The sequence below is a fragment of the Poromitra crassiceps genome (assembly GCF_964638095.1).
Source record: "Poromitra crassiceps genome assembly, chromosome: 28".
Taxonomy (NCBI): Eukaryota; Metazoa; Chordata; class Actinopteri; order Beryciformes; family Melamphaidae; genus Poromitra; species Poromitra crassiceps.
This window is the reverse complement of record NC_139651.1, coordinates 17,239,746-17,258,811: the sequence shown is the minus strand read 5'-3', so window position 1 is coordinate 17,258,811 and position 19,066 is coordinate 17,239,746. Positions and strand designations below refer to the sequence as shown.

Sequence of the window (19,066 nt, the reverse complement as noted above, 5' to 3'; positions counted from 1 at the left end):
CTCCAGACTTACTCCAGACAGTGTCGTGATACTCCAGACTTACTCCAGACAGTGTCGTGATACTCCAGACTTAGTCCAGACAGTGTCATGATACTCCAGACTTCCTCCAGACAGTGTCGTGATACTCCAGACTTACTCCAGACAGTGTCGTGATACTCCAGACTTACTCCAGACAGTGTAGTGATACTCCAGACTTACTCCAGACAGTGTCGTGATACTCCAGACTTACTCCAGACAGTGTAGTGATACTCCAGACTTACTCCAGACAGTGTCGTGATACTCCAGACTTACTCCAGACAGTGTAGTGATACTCCAGACTTACTCCAGACAGTGTAGTGATACTCCAGACTTACTCCAGACAGTGTCGTGATACTCCAGACTTACTCCAGACAGTGTAGTGATACTCCAGACTTACTCCAGACAGTGTCGTGATACTCCAGACTTACTCCAGACAGTGTCGTGATACTCCAGACTTACTCCAGACAGTGTAGTGATACTCCAGACTTACTCCAGACAGTGTCGTGATACTCCAGACTTACTCCAGACAGTGTCGTGATACTCCAGACTTACTCCAGACAGTGTCGTGATACTCCAGACTTAGTCCAGACAGTGTCGTGATACTCCAGACTTACTCCAGACAGTGGCGTGATACTCCAGACTTAGTCCAGACAGTGTCGTGATACTCCAGACTTACTCCAGACAGTGTCGTGATACTCCAGACTTACTCCAGACTTACTCGTGATACTCCAGACTTACTCCAGACAGTGTCATGATACTCCAGACTTAGTCCAGACAGTGTCGTGATACTCCAGACTTAGTCCAGACAGTGTCGTGATACTCCAGACTTACTCCAGACAGTGGCGTGATACTCCAGACTTCCTCCAGACAGTGTCGTGATACTCCAGACTAACTCCAGACAGTGTCATGATACTCCAGACTTACTCCAGACAGTGTCATGATACTCCAGACTTACTCCAGACAGTGTAGTGATACTCCAGACTTACTCGTGATACTCCAGACTTACTCCAGACAGTGTCATGATACTCCAGACTTACTCCAGACAGTGTAGTGATACTCCAGACTTACTCGTGATACTCCAGACTTACTCCAGACAGTGTCATGATACTCCAGACTTAGTCCAGACAGTGTCGTGATACTCCAGACTTACTCCAGACAGTGTCGTGATACTCCAGACTTACTCCAGACAGTGTCGTGATACTCCAGACTTACTCCAGACAGTGTCATGATACTCCAGACTTACTCCAGACAGTGTAGTGATACTCCAGACTTACTCCAGACAGTGTCGTGATACTCCAGACTTACTCCAGACAGTGTCGTGATACTCCAGACTTACTCCAGACAGTGTCGTGATACTCCAGACTTACTCCAGACAGTGTCGTGATACTCCAGACTTACTCCAGACACTGTTGTGATACTCCAGACTTACTCCAGACAGTGTCGTGATACTCCAGACTTACTCCAGACAGTGTTGTGATACTCCAGACAGTGTCGTGATACTCCAGACTTACTCCAGACAGTGTCATGATACTCCAGACAGTGTCATGATACTCCAGACTTACTCCAGACAGTGTAGTGATACTCCAGACAGTGTCATGATACTCCAGACTTACTCGTGATACTCCAGACTTACTCCAGACAGTGTCATGATACTCCAGACTTACTCCAGACAGTGTAGTGATACTCCAGACTTACTCGTGATACTCCAGACTTACTCCAGACAGTGTCATGATACTCCAGACTTAGTCCAGACAGTGTCGTGATACTCCAGACTTACTCCAGACAGTGTCGTGATACTCCAGACTTACTCCAGACAGTGTCGTGATACTCCAGACTTACTCCAGACAGTGTCGTGATACTCCAGACTTACTCCAGACAGTGTTGTGATACTCCAGACTTACTCCAGACAGTGTCGTGATACTCCAGACTTACTCCAGACAGTGTCATGATACTCCAGACTTACTCCAGACAGTGTAGTGATACTCCAGACAGTGTCATGATACTCCAGACTTACTCCAGACAGTGTTGTGATACTCCAGACTTACTCCAGACAGTGTTGTGATACTCCAGACTTACTCCAGACAGTGTCATGATACTCCAGACTTACTCCAGACAGTGTCATGATACTCCAGACTTACTCCAGACAGTGTAGTGATACTCCAGACTTACTCCAGACAGTGTCATGATACTCCAGACTTACTCCAGACAGTGTCATGATACTCCAGACTTACTCCAGACAGTGTTGTGATACTCCAGACTTACTCCAGACAGTGTTGTGATACTCCAGACTTACTCCAGACAGTGTTGTGATACTCCAGACTTACTCCAGACAGTGTCGTGATACTCCAGACTTACTCCAGACAGTGTCATGATACTCCAGACTTACTCCAGACAGTGTCATGATACTCCAGACTTACTCCAGACAGTGTCATGATACTCCAGACTTACTCCAGACAGTGTCATGATACTCCAGACTTACTCCAGACAGTGTCGTGATACTCCAGACTTACTCCAGACAGTGTCGTGATACTCCAGACTTACTCCAGACAGTGTCGTGATACTCCAGACTTACTCCAGACAGTGTCGTGATACTCCAGACTTACTCCAGACAGTGTTGTGATACTCCAGACTTAGTCCAGACAGTGTTGTGATACTCCAGACTTACTCCAGACAGTGTCGTGATACTCCAGACTTACTCCAGACAATGTCATGATACTCCAGACTTACTCCAGACAGTGTTGTGATACTCCATACTTACTCCAGACAGTGTCGTGATACTCCAGACTTACTCCAGACAGTGTTGTGATACTCCAGACTTACTCCAGACAGTGTCATGATACTCCAGACTTACTCCAGACAGTGTCATGATACTCCAGACTTACTCCAGACAGTGTCGTGATACTCCAGACTTACTCCAGACAGTGTCATGATACTCCAGACTTACTCCAGACAGTGTCATGATACTCCAGACTTACTCCAGACAGTGTTGTGATACTCCAGACTTACTCCAGACAGTGTTGTGATACTCCAGACTTACTCCAGACAGTGTCGTGATACTCCAGACTTACTCCAGACAGTGTTGTGATACTCCAGACTTACTCCAGACAGTGTTGTGATACTCCAGACTTACTCCAGACAGTGTTGTGATACTCCAGACTTACTCCAGACAGTGTTGTGATACTCCAGACTTACTCCAGACAGTGTCGTGATACTCCAGACTTACTCCAGACAGTGTTGTGATACTCCAGACTTACTCCAGACAGTGGCATGATACTCCAGACTTACTCCAGACAGTGTCATGATACTCTAGACTTACTCCAGACAGTGTCGTGTTGGTTATAGAATGGCCATAGGTCTTTTTTTTAAGGGGCAAAAATCACAGGCTGCTTTGGAACAGATTCAATCTAAACACTATACTGTATATCCTTCAAAAGACACTTGTAAGTTCCTGTCTGTCAGCTAGTTTGAGAATAAGCAACTCTATAAATAAAATCCAGTTGACAGTAAAATGGTAAAAAATAACTAGCCTGTGGAGGAACAACCTTTTCCTGCCTTGGTACTTGGTACCCAAAGTAAATGACCACTCAGCCCTCTGAATCTCATAACAAAATGTAATAACTAAGAAATGAGGTTATCCACCTTGTGAAGTCCCTTCTGGTTGTCAGATGTGACAGAGGGTTTAGTGAGCTGAAGAGAAAGTTGCTCCCACCTGTCCTCCCTACAATATTTTATTTTCAGTTTTTACTTAGAACACAAACGACAAGCTCAGACAGTAAAAGAAAGAAAGAAAGAAAAAGCATACTTACATACAGTACATGTGTACAAAACGGGCTACAAGCTGCGTAAAGTGCTTATGTGCTTATAAAAGATGTTGTGCATTGATTGTAGGGTGAAAAGGTGTTTAGTGTGGTGCTGTTGTGTCCACAGGTACCTGGTGAAAAGGTGTTTAGTGTGGTGTTGTGTCCACAGGTACCTGGTGAAAAGGTGTTTAGTGTGGTGGTGTTGTGTCCACAGGTACCTGGTGAAAAGGTGTTTAGTGTGGTGTTGTGTCCACAGGTACCTGGTGAAAAGGTGTTTAGTGTGGTGGTGTTGTGTCCACAGGTACCTGGTGAAAAGGTGTTTAGTGTGCTGTTGTGTCCACAGGTACCTGGTGAAAAGGTGTTTAGTGTGGTGTTGTGTCCACAGGTACCTGGTGAAAAGGTGTTTAGTGTGGTGTTGTGTCCACAGGTACCTGGTGAAAAGGTGTTTAGTGTGGTGTTGTGTCCACAGGTACCTGGTGAAAAGGTGTTTAGTGTGGTGTTGTGTCCACAGGTACCTGGTGAAAAGGTGTTTAGTGTGGTGCTGTTGTGTCCACAGGTACCTGGCAGAGTGGATGACTTACGGCTACCCCACTGCCAACGTCTGGCCTCTGGACATCAAACGCTTTGGTAACCTGCAGAGCAGCCGGACCTTCCTGCGACACCGAGTCATGGAGGTCATGCGTGAGTATTGACCTCGGGTCACAGTGAACATGTCTAACATGTGAACATGTCTAACATGTGAACATGTCTAACATGTTACCTAGTCTATTCAACAGACCTATTAAAAAATACTTCCAATCTGCTGTTTCCTTCCGTGGTGAAGACCCAAAAGAAAGGACTGAAATCATTCAGCCCCATGGAAGCCCTCTGGATCCCGTAACAAATGTAATAACAAAGAAGGCATTAGTAGCTTTTTAATTGAGGTTATCCAGCTTCTGAAGTCTCTCATGGTTGTCAGATGTGATGGATGGTTAGCTGCTGAGTAGGTCCAACTCCCACATATCCTTTAAGGTGCTCCTCATACCAACTTCACCCCTGTGATCTGTGGTGTACCACAGCATGACACTGTAACGTGTGTGTGTGTGTGTGTGTGTGTGTGTGTGTGTGTGTGTGTGTGTGTGTGTGTGTGTGTGTGTGTGTGTGTGTGTGTGTGTGTGTGTGTGTGTGTGTGTGTGTGTGTGCGTGTGATTTGTGTGTCCAGCGCTGCTGTATGAACTGAAGGTTCCTCGGTGGGACTTCCAGACGGGGCGTCAGCTGAGGACCAGTCCTCTGTACGACCGGCTGGACACCCAGGGAGCTCGCTGGATGGAGAAGCATGGCTTTGAGAGGGCCAAGTACTTTGTTCCTGCTGGGAAAGGTACACCTGCCAGACAACATCTCCCTTCATCTCAAAGTCTTTCCACAACATCATTGCAGCTCTGAATGCGCATTAAACATCCAAAAGCAGTTTTCAGGTGTGGTACATGTCTTAAAGGGACAGCTCACCCTAAAATCCAAAATACATATTTTTCCTCTCACCTGTAGTGCTATTTATCCATCTACGGTATATCGTTTTGGGATAGTTGCCTGAGTTTTGGAGATATCGGCTGCAGAGATGTCTGCCTTCTCTCCAATACAATGGAACTGGATGGCACTCGGCTTGTGGTGCTCGAAGCACCAAAAAAATATTTTTGAAAAACTCAACAGCATTGTCTCTTTCCAGAAATCATGACCCGGTTACTCAAAATAATGCACAGACTTTATTGTGAGCAGTTTCATGTAGGAACTATTTTCTTTTGCAGTCTCATGTAGGAACTAGCTAGCAGCTAGCTGGTGTAGTTCGGTCAAAAGAAAATAGTTCCTCCATGAAACTGCTCATAACAAGGTCTGTGGTTATCTTGAGTAACGGGGTCATGGTTTCTGGAAAGAGACATTGCTGTTGAGTTTTTCAAATGTATTTCTTTGGCACTTTGAGCACCACAAGCCGAGTGCCATCCAGTTCTATTGTATTGAGAGAAGGCAGAAACTCTGCGGCCGATATCTCCAAAACTCAGGCAACTAACACAAAACAATATAGATGGATAAATAGCACTACAGGTGAGAGGGAATATATGTACCGTATTTTGGATTTTAGGGTGAGCTGTTCCTTTAAGAACTAAAGCAATGCCTTATGGCTTACATGTATATAGTCATACAAATATCATGAAGACGTACAGTATGTTATGCTGGATTTGATGCTGTATGTTCAGTTCACTAACAAACGCCCGGACACGCACGTTCCTGCTTGGTATGTGAGGGACCAAAATGTAAAGAACGTTCCCCAAAGGGTACTTGAAGAACCAACGGCATTGCTCATTTTAGCAACAATCTCCTAGAGAATATTCTATAACCCATTGATACCTGATGCAGCATTTGCGTGTATATCCCTCATTTGTGTGTGTATCCCTTTAAGACCGCGAACCGCGTCACGCGGTTCGCGGTCTTAAAGGGATACACACACAAATGCTGCATCAGGTATCAATGGGTTAAGGTGACAAGTGGGTACAAGTGTTTTCATGAGGTACAACTCTGAAGCAGTAGGTACTGTACAAGGTAGAGCACTGAAGTACCCACACTCCCAATAAAGAACATCCTAAAGTGTATTACAGCTTATATCACTTGACTAACACAACTACGGCCTACAAAGCTATCTTCAATGTAGTTGTAATAATTAGGAGAAAACTAATATTGCTATTTTCCCTAGTTACCATCAAAATGGCATAGCAACCAATAAAGCACAACTAGACGTGCCATTGTAGAACAAACAAGTGCATTGTGAATGATTGTTGTTGACCTCTGGAAGTGACTGCTAAGCTAACAGTGCTGCTTAGCAGTAGCAAACGCTACAGCATTCAGCTCCTGGCTGCAAATATTAAATAATAAATAATAACAGTTCACAACATACGACAGTCTGGCTCTAGGTTAGCTTGTCAGTGAGTCAAAGTCCTCAGACGAGTACGATTCCTGCAACGCTTTTGTGTTTGTGCTCAGATCTGCTCTCTCTGGACGCGAGCAAGACCTTCTACAAGCCAGACTGGTTTGACATCGTTGGAGCAGAGGTGAAATGCTGCAAAGAGGCGGTCTGCGTCATCGACATGTCGTCCTTCACCAAGTTTGAACTGACTGTAAGTCGTGATGGTCGGCTTTCAGGTGCCACCTTCACCTTCGCTGTCAATTAGCCTCGTTATCTAGTTCATTGCATTGTTTTCTACAAGATGGCATTTTTTCGTCCACCTGAGCATGGTTTGTGGTCTTAGGGGCCATTCAGACCAATAGCGTTTTTGGAGCTGCCAACGTCTTTCTTGAGTTCATTCTCTATGTAAGGACGCGCTAAACGTGCTCCTCTTTTAATGAACGCACCTGGCGTTTCAGCGCTGGTGGCGCCTGTTGTTTTTGGAGGAGCGCTGTGGGCGTTTTTAAGCTGAAAAAAGTTGAACATTAGAGGAAAAGCGCCCTGATCGTCTTTTTCACTCTTCCTACCTTTTCTCCTCCCGAGGGATTTTCAACCTCCGCTGCTGCCAGAATTGGCAATAATCTGGCTTTCGTGTTGACAGTGAACAACATCAAACAGACAAAACCAGCTGGCTACCGTCCGTGTGGTCGTTGTGTTCTGATCTGTACTGCACGCGACTACAGAGGAAAACAAACGGAGCGCAAAAAAAACGCTCCGTGCGCTGTGTTTTGTGCACAATGGAAGCGCTCTCAACATGATTTTCATAGCCTTCTGACTGAAAAAAGCGCTTTGGGTGTGAACGCCGCCTTAGAGTATAACCACAATATAACACCACACTGACTCCGGCAGAGTGTTGGGCGGCACGGTGGCTCAGTGGTTAGTACTGTTGCCTCGCAGCAAAAAGGTCCCGGGTTCGAACCCCGGTCCGTCCCAGGTCCTTTCTGTGTGGAGTTTGCATGTTCTCCCCGTGTTCGTGTGGGTTTTCTCCGGGTGCTCCGGTTTCCTCCCACCACCTAAAGACATGTATGTTAGGGTTAATACTCCTGTCAGTGCCCCTGACTAAGGCAATGGCTAAAAAAACTGGAGTTGGTCCCTGGGCGCTGCACTGTGGCTGCCCACTGCTCCTAGTTCTACCTCTAGGAAGGTTCCTAGTAGAGGTCTAGAGGATGGGTCAAATACAGAGGACATGGGGATAAATAAAGGATAACTTAACTTAACTTACCTTGACTCACACCAGCCAGTTAGGACTTGTACAAGAATATAAAAACTATCACAAATTGCTTGTTACCTGCCAAAGTGGCTGGCAGGTTAGGGCTGTCCAAGGCCTACATCAAAATGTGTACTAAGTCCTAACTTCAAGGTGTTTTACACGATATACAGGCCCAGGATCTCATTTATAACCGCTGCATACGCACAAAACGGGGCTTGAAAGACATACAGTAGGCTAAAAACAAACTTAAGAGAATGTACGTCAACTCCTTTTTTGACTAGCTGTCATCTAGGCAGCAGCTAATGGCGATCCTTTTAATAAACAAATAATAAACTCTGACCCATGCTACGGACATGCTACGTATTCCTTTTTTTCAGCTGGTCAAACTTTATCCCGCTTTTATTTTGAAGGCAAAATCACTCAACCGGAAGTGAACTTGTAAACAATTGTTGCTCACTTCACGGAGGAGGTCACTCTGACTGGAGTGTCCGGGGCGTGTTGACATGGGGAGGACAGATGGAAGTCCTTCACTGCAGTGAGGGGGTACTGGGAGCTGGGAGGACAAGCTCGGGCGCGGGGCTTAGTTGACCTCCCCAACATTTTTTTATTGTTCGTTTTATAAAGGGTTCTGCAGCATTAAATAGACTGCTGTGACATGTTGCCACCACCAGGGTCACTTCTCTTTTCTGTCTGGTTCCTCGTTTGCCAATTTCTCACAGAGGATGTGGAATGACAAGTACATTTACAAACACATCAGCATTATTCATTCAGGGTGTTTCAGTGTCCATCTATGGTTAGACTACATGCACAACTTCTTTACTTCCTGAAATTAGTACATCTTCTTTATTTCCTGTCCTACACTATTTGATGAACTGATGAATCAGGTGTGCCTGATCATTGTTGTGACTGCAGCACACCTGACATTTAATCAGTTCATCCCATAGTGATGACGGGAAATAAAGAAGCTGTACTAATTTCAGGAAGTAGTGGAGTTGTGCATGTAGCCCATTGCGGGAGTTCAGTAACGCATTCTCCCTTTTTGAAAATAATAAACTTCCATTAGATAGTGATGCATTCAACCCGATAAGTGTGATTCCAAACCTAAAGCTTCTGTTGTGTCCTGATGTTCCCAGTCTACGGGGGACCAGGCCCTGGAGCTGCTGCAACACCTCTGTTCCAACGACCTGGACGTTCCTGTGGGACACATCGTCCACACGGGCATGCTGAACGAGAGGGGGGGCTACGAGAACGACTGCAGCGTGGTGCGCGTCAGCAAGAACAGGTGTGATGATCCACCTGCAGACACCAAGCTAAAGAGACATCCAGGGAACTGAAGCACTAGCCTAGTTAAACCATCCTGATCACATGACCTCACCATCCTGATCACATGACCTCACCATCCTGATCACATGACCTCACATTCTGTTTTCGCTCCACGGAGCAGTCTGCACTTCCAGCCGTCCACATTGATTTCCCGAAATGACAACATATAAGCAGGCCAATCAGAGACTGCATCGTATAGTTGACGACGCACACAAACACAATCGACATCCACAATCCTATGACATCATCAGTGATGTCATAGAGATTGTGACGTCATCAGCGATGTCATATACATTTGTGACGTCTTCTTCTAATGGCTTGCCTTGCGGCACATTTGCTGCCTCTCACAGAATATTACACAAATTCCAGACTCGGGGGGTCCCGCCCCCTCCTCAATGCTCCTCCCTCGGGCCGTCTCGCTCTCCTCTTCGACCGCCGTTTTCCCGGAACTCTCGGCCGTCGTGCCAGCGCTGCTCGACGGCTCCCGCTTTGAATCCTACTCGATCAACTTCCACAATCCTATGACATCATCAGTGATGTCATAAATACATCCCTGCTTCCCACTGATGATGTCACCGACGATGTCATTGTGACATCTTACATCACTGACAATGCCACTGATGATGTCACTGTTGACATGATGTCACAGGTGGATGTCACTGTTGACATTATGATGCACTCTCGATACGCTGAAGAGGGACGGATAGCTAGCTGACTGGATAAGCCAACACACCGACAATCAGTTTAGTGAAAATACTGATCATTTGAACGGCTGGTGTCCTTTGCCTCTGTGACCAACGTTACTTGTTGTTTAACTGTAGCGTTAAGCTGCAGAGTGTTTTCCATCTCGAACCACAGAGACAGGCCAATAAGCCTTCTCTATCGAGATGTCAGAGTTCACAGGCTTTCCGGAGCCAATGCAGGAGCACAACCCTTTCCAGGACCCTGCTGTGACTCAACATGGCAGCAACACAGGATACGCCACACAGGAGCTTTACAGTCCTTTTGACAATCAACCTGGCTCTCCACCACCACCACCGTATGAAGCCATCATCTCTCCGCCTGCTCCTGCACAGACCCCACCCAGCAGGACAACCGAGCCGCGCAACCCTGGCTCCTCTAACCCACAGACTGCAGTGAACTATAGCTCAGGCCCACACACTGCAATGAATGCCACCACAGCAGAGCTCCTGAGGAAGCAGGAGGAGCTGGAGAAGAAAGCCCGCGAGCTGGAGAGGAGAGAGCGGGACCTGGGCTCACACACCCTGCTGGGACCCGGAGCCGCTCGTCAGAACAACTGGCCGCCGCTGGCGTCGTTCTGCCCAGTGGGACCCTGCTTCTACCAGGACATCGACCTGGAGATCAGTCAGAACTTCCAGCGCACCGTCACCATCATGTACTACTTCTGGATGTTCGGCGCCTGCACGCTGCTCTTCAACCTGATCTCCTCCATGGCCAACTTCTGGGTGGACGCCTCCAGCGGAGCCGGCCTGGGCCTGGCCCTCCTCTGGGCCCTTCTCTTCACCCCGTGCTCCTTCGTCTGTTGGTACCGACCCGTCTACAAAGCCTTCAGGAGCGACAGTTCCTTCAACTTCTTCGCCTTCTTCTTCGTCTTCTTTGCCCAAGTGGTCGCCTACGCCGTCATGACCGTGGGGATCCCGGGGTGGGGTTTCAGCGGGTGGATCGTGAGCCTGGCCGCTCTGAAGTTCAGCGTCCCCGTCGGACTGATCATGATGGTCAATGCCACGTTCTTCACCGCCCAGACGGCCATCGGCGTTGTCATGCTCAAGAAGGTCCACTCTATGTATAAGCAGACCAACGGCAGCTTCCAGAAGGCCCAGGTTGAGTTTGTCGAGTCATGTCCGCCACTAGCGCTGCCCATGCTGCCTTCTATACTCAATAGCAACGATTAAACAAGAACAAGAGTATTAATGCGCCAGCCCAGTTTCTCTCGCGGGAAATACGTTTTCGCCCGTTATTCCGAGTGGATTTGGATTTGACTGGATCCGATGCCGATTGGCTGAAGGAGTTGTCCGTCAAGGCGAGTACTCCCGCCCCTTCCCGCTGTGAAGCAAAAGAGAATGTGAGGTTGCGTGGATCAGGATGGTTTTAAAACCAGGCTACTGAAGCACTGATTTTAAATCTACATGGAAATGCAGGGAACTTGTGTACTAATGTAAAGCTCATAGCTAAATACACACACAGTGAAGTGTGATGTACTGTTCAACTCATCAATGAATAGATCAGGGCACTGATGGTAATTACATGGAGGCCATGGCCTCCGTTGCCCCTCCCTCTGGCCGTGATGCCCTGAGGTCCCTAAAGGCCACCTTGGCAGTGCCCTGCTACCAGCCTGCTACTGTCAGTTACTTTTAAAGCATCAGTGGTCTCAGTTTAATGTAGCCTGCTCTATGCAAAGGATGTGTCATTGGCTCATTTTAACACACATTTCAGAAAAATCGCACTTCACGATGTCAATAAATCAATGGACCCTTCTCACGGGGGCCATTTTGTGTCGAAAAGGCAGGGTAAACACAGGTGCAAGCAAAACACTAATGAGGGTTTCCAACTTCCATGATTGGAATTTGGAAACCCTCATTAGTGTTTTGCCTCCACCTGTGTTTATTCTGCCTTTCCGACACAAAATGGCCCCCGTGAGAATTGTGCCCTGGCACAAAATAAATTGTGTTGCTGAAGGCCAGATGGCTTTGCCCCTAAAACGATGAAATTCCAATGTGAAATTCCCACCCTGGCCTGGCCCCTCCCCCTGGCCTGGCCCCTCCCCCTTGGTAACAACAGTTGTGAGGGACACTGAAATGTGAGTGAAGTGACAGATTTGCAATGCCTCTTTACAACACAATTTGAACCCCCACCGCACAGAAATGTGCATTTTCTCATCTTTTGTCAGGGAGAACGAGGTGATGGTATCAATCTTTAGTTTATTGTCATTCTTCCAAGATGACGGCTTGTTTGTCCCTTGTAACAATTGCCAGCCTCCATCCATACATGGCATTCTGTGACAGGCTAGGCTTTTAGTCTTCTGACCCTGGGACCAAAGTAGATCAGAACATGTGTGTTATGTGGGATGCAACAGAAACTAGTCAGTAACACATTTTGCGTCCAAACTGACGATAGAAGTATTTTCTAGAAGTGTTTCATTCCAAAGTTCAGTTAAATATTAGTACTGTATGCTTCCATACATATTTCCTCTCTTACTGATGAAGTTACCTGAAGACATTGATCCCTCCCCAAGCTGTGCCTATGTTCAATGCTGATGCAAGGTTGGAGAATTCTGTTCAAAGATATCCACCATTGTGGGAAAAAATGTAATTTACTTGTTACTAATGTATGTATGTATATATATATATATATATATACACACACAATATTATTATATTAATGTTGTATGGGTAGCATTTTGGAGTGAAACTCATTATTTATTTATTCTCCTCTTCCTGCTGTCTCTGTCTTACTCTCCAGTTTCTTCATCATCTCACCAACAGACCAGCAGGTCCACTGTTGGTCCTGGATAAAGAAACACATGCCCAGCGACCCACAGCTCCACCTAGAGGATGTCAGCTGGAAGTACACCGGTCAGCACACAGCACCATTACATCAGTGCAAAGCAACACTTCTAAGACTTACGACTAATTATTGCGCAAACATCTACTGTATTACCACCATTACTATTCACAAAGGAGCATCATAACTATTGTTATACAACAGGTAGTTCCGGCCGAGCAATTTGATTGGACAAGAGGGTTCTTACGAGTGCCTATATTTCACGATAATGCACTGGCGCTTCACTGTGTGTAGGGTAGGCTATATCACTCCGCTTCACAGCTGCTCTAATCAACAAAACAAACACCAGCCACGTTACATTGAACGTCATTCAAAGCGTAACCGAGAGCGCAAAGATGGATTTTTTTCCTAACATAACTTTTGACTTAAACTATGAATGCTCGTCAGAAGAGGACGAGGGGGAGCAACATTCTAATGCGGAAACCTCCAGGGGGCGGTTGCACCAACTGGTCTTAACTATGCCTGGTCGTAACTCCTACGTCGGTCTTATAAGACCATGGACTTACGCCTGTTGCACCAACACGGCTTACGTCTGGTCAGTATGCTGGTCGTAGCAATGCGCGTCCATGTGAATTGCCAGGGAATGCCCCCTGATTGGATGATGTTGCAAAAAATGTGCCTCGCGACCTGCTTGGAGCACTGAGCCACTACGCTCTCTCAGCCACTACTGTAAAACACCCTCCCTCCTCTCTCCCTCCCTCGCTCCGGGGGAAAAATGGCGGCGATTGAGCCAGAAAGACAGTCTGAATGAAATTGAATGTAACGTTCCCAATTCTATGTATTGCATTCTAAAAAACTAACGGCAACATTTTGGAAGGCTAAGCCACACAACTAGTTCGTTGTAATCTAACAGCATGCTTCAAAAGACGGAGAACTGGCTGTGTTACGACGATCAGGGTAAGGACTCAAAACGGTCTCCGCTGATAAGACACGGAGATCTCTGTTACAGGCAGGCGCTACGCCTCCTCCTGACCAGGCGGGCTGATTAGGCTACATTTTCTGCAAAGGGAAAGCTGGGGGGACTATTTTTGTTGGCGGAGGAATAAATACAGAAATCATCTATTTTCTCAGCTTTTTGTCATTTTTTTTAATCAGCTTTGTTTAATAGAACTGTTGTATAAAAGCAATATCACACGAGAGGGAGTGCATTGTTGGCTAATATTGGCACTGCTGTGATTCGGTCGCAGGCACGAGGCCGCAGGCCGAGTGCCGTAGATAATCAGACCATTCCTGATTCCTATGTCCAGTCAGCCATTCCTATGACGGCACAAAGCAACACTGTTATTGTTACTATCACTATAGTCTCGCTGGCCAGCCTCCTCTCCCTTCCGTCCGAGGAGTCTGGCGCCGCAGGTCTCCATAGTGGGATTGCGATGGGCGGCGCTTAGCGGCAGTGCCCTTGGAAAATAGTTTCAAACAATCCAACTTGCCGTTTTCAGCGTGTAGCAACGAGCTAGCGTGTAAGTTTCTGCCGTTAGCTTGCTAGCTAGTTAGCGTTGTTGTTTTCACTGAGGCGGCAGGGCACTATTTACAGCGACACACAGGGAGGAGGGAGCGGAAGCCGCTCTGATTGACATGGTCGGAGCCAATGACAGAGCTTGTAATAAGCCGGGAGCGGACATCCGGCTGCCACCGAAACAGTCGCTCAAATGGGAGAGCAGAGTAGAGCAGGGAAGGGTTTATCCCAGTTATGGAGACCTGCGGCGCCAGACTCCTCGGATGGGAGGGAGAGGAGTCTGGCCAGCGAGGCTACTATCACTATAACAACCAACATATTTACAGCTCTCCTCCACATTTATTGGTTAAAAAGTTACACCCTTTCCTGATGACTCTTACATGGAAACATCTGACTCTTTTTACCTTTGGTTTCTGCAAAAGATGGCAGCAAGCTGTACTTATTATTACTGTTGGAATCATAATTTATTTATTATGGATTAATAAATTATGGACCATTATGGATCCGGGTTGTACATTCATCCGATGTTCGTCAATGCGATATCTCAGGAACGCCTTGACGGAATTTTCATTTTAATCTCTCACACACATGTAGATGGATAGGCTGTAGTTTTACACACACCAAGTTGTCACTGAAGAGAAGACTGTTCTTGCGTCTTGCATGTATGCAGACTTGAGACGAAGAGTAACGTAAAGCAAGTTGTTGCCGTAAAGCCAGATACAAAACAAAGAGCGCCCCGCAGTGGACCAATATGTTACTGCAACCAAATAATGTTCCCAAAACAGAGGAGTTGTGACTTACAATTTCGTTGGCCATAAGTGTAAACCTTGTTTACATCAGTCATTGTCTTGTCCATAATGATAAATGGAGTATTTGAGCTAGCTACTCATAAGATCTGTGAAACAGTGTTTCTAATCCTGCTCCTTCATCCCGCACAGCTCTCAATCTGATTGGACCTCGTGCCATGGATGTTCTCGCTGAGCTGTCCTATGTCTCCATGACACCTGACCACTTCCCCTCCATGTTCTGTAAGGTAGGAAACACGGACTCATAATAATCATATTACTGTCATAATCATAGTAATGTGGTAGTAGTAATAGTGTGTCGGGGTTGTACTGTAGTAGCAATTCACCTTATTCTTTGCCCATACAAGGACGCTTCTGCATGACGTCATTTCGTAATCGTCTTTCCGGTTTTAAACACGGAAGTAGAGTACGCCTACCGCAGTCATTTAGACTTGCCAAAAAGCTGTTTTCAAGCAAAAAAAGTTTTAAAGTTTTAGTTTTATCGGGTGAGAACGTAACATATATGTGACCAGTTTATCAGAATAACGCCTATTGGAAATCTTTAACGAGCAGCGAGGACCGGGAGCGCTGACTGTGATCTGTCAAACCCTACTGTAGTTAGGCTACTGGCAGTGAGAAAACACTGTCGACGTGCTTTTGTAACTAACGTTAAATGCCGACCGGGTACAGCCATCGGCTCCTCGCAGCAGTAACGTTATGAACATGTCACTGAAGTTGGCCGCAGTGTAGCTTAATTCTGAATGTTGCCAAACTTCATTCATACTGATGTTTTATTTTGAAAATGGCCGCCAACTAGCGATGAACCGGAAGAACAAATAAGTGGCATCGAACGCGGAAGAGAGAAAAAGTGGGCGTGGTGAATAGTAGTGGATGTGGAAGGAATAGTATTGTCAATAGTAGCATAAGTAAAAAGGGACAGTTGATGGTAGTACCTGATCATTGATCACGTGTGTGTGTGTGTGTGTGTGTGTGTGTGTGTGTGTGTGTGTGTGTGTGTGTGTGTGTCTTTACAGGAGATGAGTGTGGGCTATGCCAACGGGATCAGAGTGATGAGTATGACACACACTGGGGAGCCAGGCTTCATGCTCTACATCCCCATAGAGGTGGGAACTGAATACACACACACACACACAGACACACAGACACACACACACACACACACACTCACTCAAACACACACTCGCATACATGTACACACACACGAACACAAGCATCAGTGACATCAGTGGTGTCATAGAAAATTGTGATGTCATCAGTGTGGTAAATCCTTCCCACACGAACACAGTCATCAATAGCATCACAGTGGTGTCATAGAAAATTGCGATGTCATCAGTGATGTCGTAAATCCTTCCCTGCTGAGTTTATAAATAATCATCAGTGATGTCATAGACAGTTGTGATGTCATAAATCTTCCCCTGCTGAGGTTATACATTGGATGAGTCTTGCTCACAGCCCAGCCAATCAAGCCTGAACCTCCACCCTAGAAACCAGCGCATGAAACGTGCACAATGTCGATCGAGTACATATTTCATCTTGATTCCAGAGGATATGATGTATCTTCTTCTGTCATGTGTTATTTAGGCCAGAGGTTCTCAAATGTTTTTCAGCCAAGGACCCCTTACAAGATAGAAAATATACTGGGGACCCCCTCATTCGGATTTGTGATTTTGGGCTAAGCTTAATTGTTTCCACGGTAACGTGCTTGCCTTTTAAATTGATAAGTTTGTTAGATTATAATGTAATCCATGAACCGTTTTAGATTTAAAGCGTAAAATATTTGTGTTGAACTATGAAGCTTTTGCAAAAAAATATATACGGTATATTTATTTTTATTTTCCTGAAAACTTTTCGTGGACCGCCTGGCAAAGTGCCATGGACCCCAGGGGGTCCCCGGACCCCCGTTTGAGAACCGCTGATTTAGGCTACTGTAAGTTTTATAAGTGTATGCTCTTAAAGGAATAATAGTTCAACCAAAACTGAAAGTTCTGTCATTTTCTTTTCACCCTTATGCCATTTGAAAGCTCCTTTGTCAGTATAACCCTCTTGAACCCGAGTTCCTCTGTTCTCTGCTGCCCTCAGTACGCGCTGCATGTCTATAATGAGGTGATGTCGGTGGGTCAGAAGTATGGGATCCGTAACGCAGGATACTACGCGCTGCGCAGCCTACGCATCGAGAAGTTCTTTGCCTTCTGGGGTCAGGACCTGGACGCCTTCACCACGCCGCTGGAATGTGGACGAGAGTTCAGGGTTAAGTTTGACAAGGTCTGTTGCCAACCCGACTGTCTTAACTCCACCATTTAATATCAGCCTGCTTACTTATGCTGTGTTCCTGTTCATTTTCAATGCTTCATTTCTATCTAGGTCTTGCATAAGTTATTACATATATTTCCCAATATAAATTAATAGGAAACTGCAGTTTCAATATCTGGTTCGTCCTCTTCACATAGACTGAAGGTCAACCTTCTTCACATAGAATGAAGGTCAAGGTTGCGTCTGCAGGAGTGTTAGGTGGCAGTTTACCGCAGCTTTGGTGGAGTTCAGTGTCTAGCAGATAACGCCACAATGTGAACCCAGTATTAGTGAGTGAACTATGCAGTGTCATGTCACCAATGGCTTTAAAGTCGAACTGAACCTGTTCATCACGTGCATAATGAGTCCGTTTCAGACTGAAAACATAGTTTGTCTAAGATGACAGGTTGAGAGGCGGGTCATAGTATCATGTCGATGATTTTATTTGACAATTCTGGGGACTGGATTGGGCTTTGGCCAATCCTGGCGTGTTCCGCCTCCAAATCGAGTGGGATTCAGTGTGTTGTGGCGCTCCCCTCGGGAAGCCTTTTGACGGGAGGAGCGGAGCTCAGTGACCCGCAGGCAGCCAGCTGCCTTCGTGTTGCCAAGCGGAGAGTGCAGCACGTCGGCCTGGAATCTCCGAAGTGCGACCCCTGACAACCAAGCTCTCGGATGCGCGCGCCATTATCGCTGCTGTAAATACGATATCCCTGGAATGCGCGTTTTAACGAGCCAGTTACATTTCTTTGCATTCTTAGAGATTATAGTTTTTGTTTTTTGTTCATGTTTCTAACAATTGGCCAAGTTAGTAGTTAGTTTATGGGATAGGAATTCTGCCAGATGACAGGCACTAGGCGCCATTTTCTACTTCATTTGGAAGAGAAAATTATCCTGAAATGAAGATTTGATTGACAGCTGCATGTCGTGATATGATTGGTGGGGGTAGAATGGGGTAGAAATTTGATAGTACTAGGTGACGTCAGCAAACTGTACATTACTGTTATCAATTAAATCTTGAAAATGAACTTTTGATGTGAAAAAGTGTGAAAAACTAAAGAAATTAGATTGTTGTGATTTTCTTTTGCATACATTATTAAATAGGTGCACTGCATACGCAGGTATTTGAACTAAAAGAAAAGAAAAGTCATTTTTGGGTTCAGCTCGACTTTAAGATGAGCAGCAGAACACAAAGTCATCAGCAAATTACCATTTATTGTCAATCTCATGACTGAAAAAATAAGTAACTTTGAAAAGCGAGTGCTTGTTTCCCCTGCAGTGTTCCTAACAAAGTTCTGAAGTGGGAGTCACTCACTGTAGATTCAAACGTAGTAGATGAGTGCTGAGGTCAGTGGTGTAACACCTTTATTGTCCCTCTGGTCAGTTCCTACAGTAGGGATGTCACGATACTAGAATTTCTACTTCGATACCGATACCCAGGAAAATATCAATACTCGATACCATTTTCGATACCACGCGGCGGGATGACAACAACACATGCAAATGAGTATTGTATCCGTTATTTTTTTTTGCATTGATACTTATCGATACTATAGATACCTGTTGCAAATGAGTATTGTATCCGTTTCAAATTTGTAATATTGACTTTTATCG

General features: G+C 45.8%; 1 protein-coding gene and 1 pseudogene across 4 annotated transcripts in view; both read left to right on the top strand.

The window, feature by feature from the left end:
* The window catches only part of pdpr (pyruvate dehydrogenase phosphatase regulatory subunit), a 36,946-nt gene that overhangs the window by 12,898 nt on the left and 4,982 nt on the right, over positions 1-19,066 (top strand). For all 3 annotated transcript variants that reach the window (XR_014553829.1, XR_014553830.1, XM_083662335.1), the window contains exons 9-16: positions 4,375-4,499; positions 5,020-5,175; positions 6,828-6,961; positions 9,133-9,281; positions 12,803-12,915; positions 15,299-15,393; positions 16,180-16,269; positions 17,246-17,428. Coding sequence is in view for 1 of the 3 variants with exons in the window: in XM_083662335.1 (XP_083518461.1) it covers positions 4,375-4,499; positions 5,020-5,175; positions 6,828-6,961; positions 9,133-9,281; positions 12,803-12,915; positions 15,299-15,393; positions 16,180-16,269; positions 17,246-17,428 (1,045 nt within the window). In the remaining 2 variants the exon portion in view is untranslated. The remainder of the gene's footprint in view (positions 1-4,374; positions 4,500-5,019; positions 5,176-6,827; positions 6,962-9,132; positions 9,282-12,802; positions 12,916-15,298; positions 15,394-16,179; positions 16,270-17,245; positions 17,429-19,066) is intronic.
* LOC310799826 (secretory carrier-associated membrane protein 3 pseudogene) lies at positions 10,210-11,235 on the top strand (annotated as a pseudogene). Its single transcript has one exon. The product of its transcript is annotated as a secretory carrier-associated membrane protein 3 pseudogene (transcript).